Source organism: Sphaeroforma arctica (genome assembly GCF_001186125.1).
Source record: "Sphaeroforma arctica JP610 unplaced genomic scaffold supercont1.2463, whole genome shotgun sequence".
In the NCBI taxonomy this organism is placed as follows: Eukaryota; class Ichthyosporea; order Ichthyophonida; genus Sphaeroforma; species Sphaeroforma arctica.
In genome coordinates, this window is record NW_014038095.1 from 1 (window position 1) to 2,328 (window position 2,328).

The 2,328-nt window shown below is 37.9% G+C and overlaps 1 protein-coding gene across 1 annotated transcript in view; it reads left to right on the forward strand.

The window, feature by feature from the left end:
• Positions 1 to 681: 681 nt before the first annotated feature.
• The window catches only part of SARC_12642 (hypothetical protein), a gene marked incomplete at its 5' end in the record, with an annotated part of 3,806 nt that continues 2,159 nt past the window's right edge, over positions 682 to 2,328 (forward strand). The window contains 2 exons of the mRNA XM_014293245.1: positions 682 to 909; positions 1,914 to 2,128. Coding sequence (XP_014148720.1) covers positions 682 to 909; positions 1,914 to 2,128 — 443 coding nt within the window. The remainder of the gene's footprint in view (positions 910 to 1,913; positions 2,129 to 2,328) is intronic.

Genomic DNA, 2,328 nt, shown 5'->3' on the forward strand with positions numbered 1-2,328 from the left:
TTGTGCATGTTTGTGTGTGGTCTATGTAGTGAGTGTTGTCTTTGTGTTTATGTTTGTGTAGTGTTTTTTTTCCTGGGTGCGTATCTTGTGCATGTTTGTGTCTGTATGTGTGTATGGTCTTTGTGTTTATGTTTGTGTAAGTGTTTTTTTTCCTGGGTGCGTATCTTGTGCATGTGTGTGTATGCTGTTTGTGTGGTCTTCGTGTGAGTGTTTGTATTTGTGTAAGTGTTTACTGTGTGCTTATTTTGTGCATGTTTATGTGTGTAGTTGTGTTTACGCGCGGCGTGTTTGTAAAATGTCGCACTCAAAATGTTTCTAAATTCTGTTGCAATTTATTACTGGCAATGTGTGCGGTTGCGCTTCTGTTCAATATTAGTCCAATGTTTTACGTCACATCCACGAATTTTCGTTTGTAAGTTACCCTGACCGTTCACCAACCTTCGTTCAATGTTACAAGACCAGTTCATCATGACAACGAAAGAATTCAAGGTTTCCATGGCAACCAATCACCATCCAGGTTTTTTTTGCTTCTGTTGCACCATAGATGGAGTATGCTCAACGCCTACCATTTAAATAATCACCGACATGTACATAAATATATACTCATACCCCACCACAAGCATTCCGTCACTATCTTTATGTGTCTACCTACCCGTACATCTGACGAATCCAAATTATATGCATGCAGGTGTGGCTTTTTATGCTGCAATTCTTCGACCTGGTGAAAGATATGAATATGGACTTAGTAGAAGTGTTGAAGTTCCAATTTCAGCTGAGTTTCTCCAAATTGGGACAAGCATACCTCGTGTCATCACTGACCCCAGTGCAGCAGAAAATGCTCCAGATTTTGCGTGGGTTTGGGCTGGCGTATCGAAAATCAAAATCAGACCCGAAATTTTATCCTACCAGGCAAGTGTTCCCGATTACATCTGTATATCTATATACATATATATATATTTATATATATACATGTGTGTGTGTGTGTGCGTGTGTATATATATATGTATATCTGTGTCTGTGTTTGTGTTTGTGTTTGTGTTTGTGTTTGTGTTTGTGTTGTGTTTGTGTTGTGTTGTGTGTTGTGTTGTGTTGTGTTGTGTTTGTGTTGTGTTTGTGTTTGTGTTTGTGTTTGTGTTTGTGTTGTGTTTGTGTTTGTGTTTGTGTTGTGTTGTGTCTGTGACTGTGTTTGTGTCCGTGTCTATGTGCAATATATATATATATATGTCTGTGTCTGTGTCTGTGTATGTGTCTGTGTATGTGTATGTGTATGTATATGATAATATATATATATATATATATATATATATATGTCTGTGTATGTGTATGTGTTTATGTATGTGTATGTATATGTATATGCATATATATATATATATATATATGTGTGTGTGTGTGTGTGTGTATGTATGTATGTATGTATATAAATATATATATATATATATATGCTTATGCTGTGAACATTCCATCTGGCTTTGACTACCTCGTGTATGAAGTGGTTTAAATCGGGTTCGCGATAAGTGCATATGCAGGTCCTAAGCAGTTGACAGAATTCACACCTGAAAGTGACTATAATTGAGAATAAGCATAGATGCACTGTCTTATCAGCAGATAATACTTAAATAGATTGACATATGCCCTATCCTCTCCATAGATCGATTTTTTCTCATACACAAGCTATTCGAAAGCCATGTCGCAGCCTGGTTATGGAGACCAGTAAGCTCATCTATGCAGACGCGACTGTGATTATGTAGTATTTTACTGCACCATCTCTTCTACAAATAGATTTCATATTGCTATACATTCGGCAACAACCAAGATGAAAGAAGACTGACCGATTGTGAAGATAGATATACTTGTCTTCGCACACACATCTATCCATACATGTCCTTACACTATATCATCTGTTCTATAAATAGATTATCGATAGCCATGTCTCACGGGATGGATGCCTTGGGCGACAGCCAGAAAGAAGGCTTCCTGATTGTGGAGACGAATATGCGTGTGTTTGCCTACACATCCTCGACCCTGGAAATTGCCTTATTAGGACAGTTTGTGGACCTCAGATACCGCTTCCCCGGGTTTGTCGTGGGAGTCATTACACGGGAGAGCTGTAGGCAGGCATTGGTTAATGGTATGAGGTCACTGTGGTGCGACCTACTATGTGATCATATATGTATTCAGCTATGCTGTTCTGCTGTATAGCCCTCCCTACTTTTTTATATAGCAGGAACGAATGCGCACTAAATTATATGTATAAATGTATATGTGTACATATGTATGTATGTAAGTATGTATTTATGTATATGTATATATTATGTGTGTGTGTGTGTG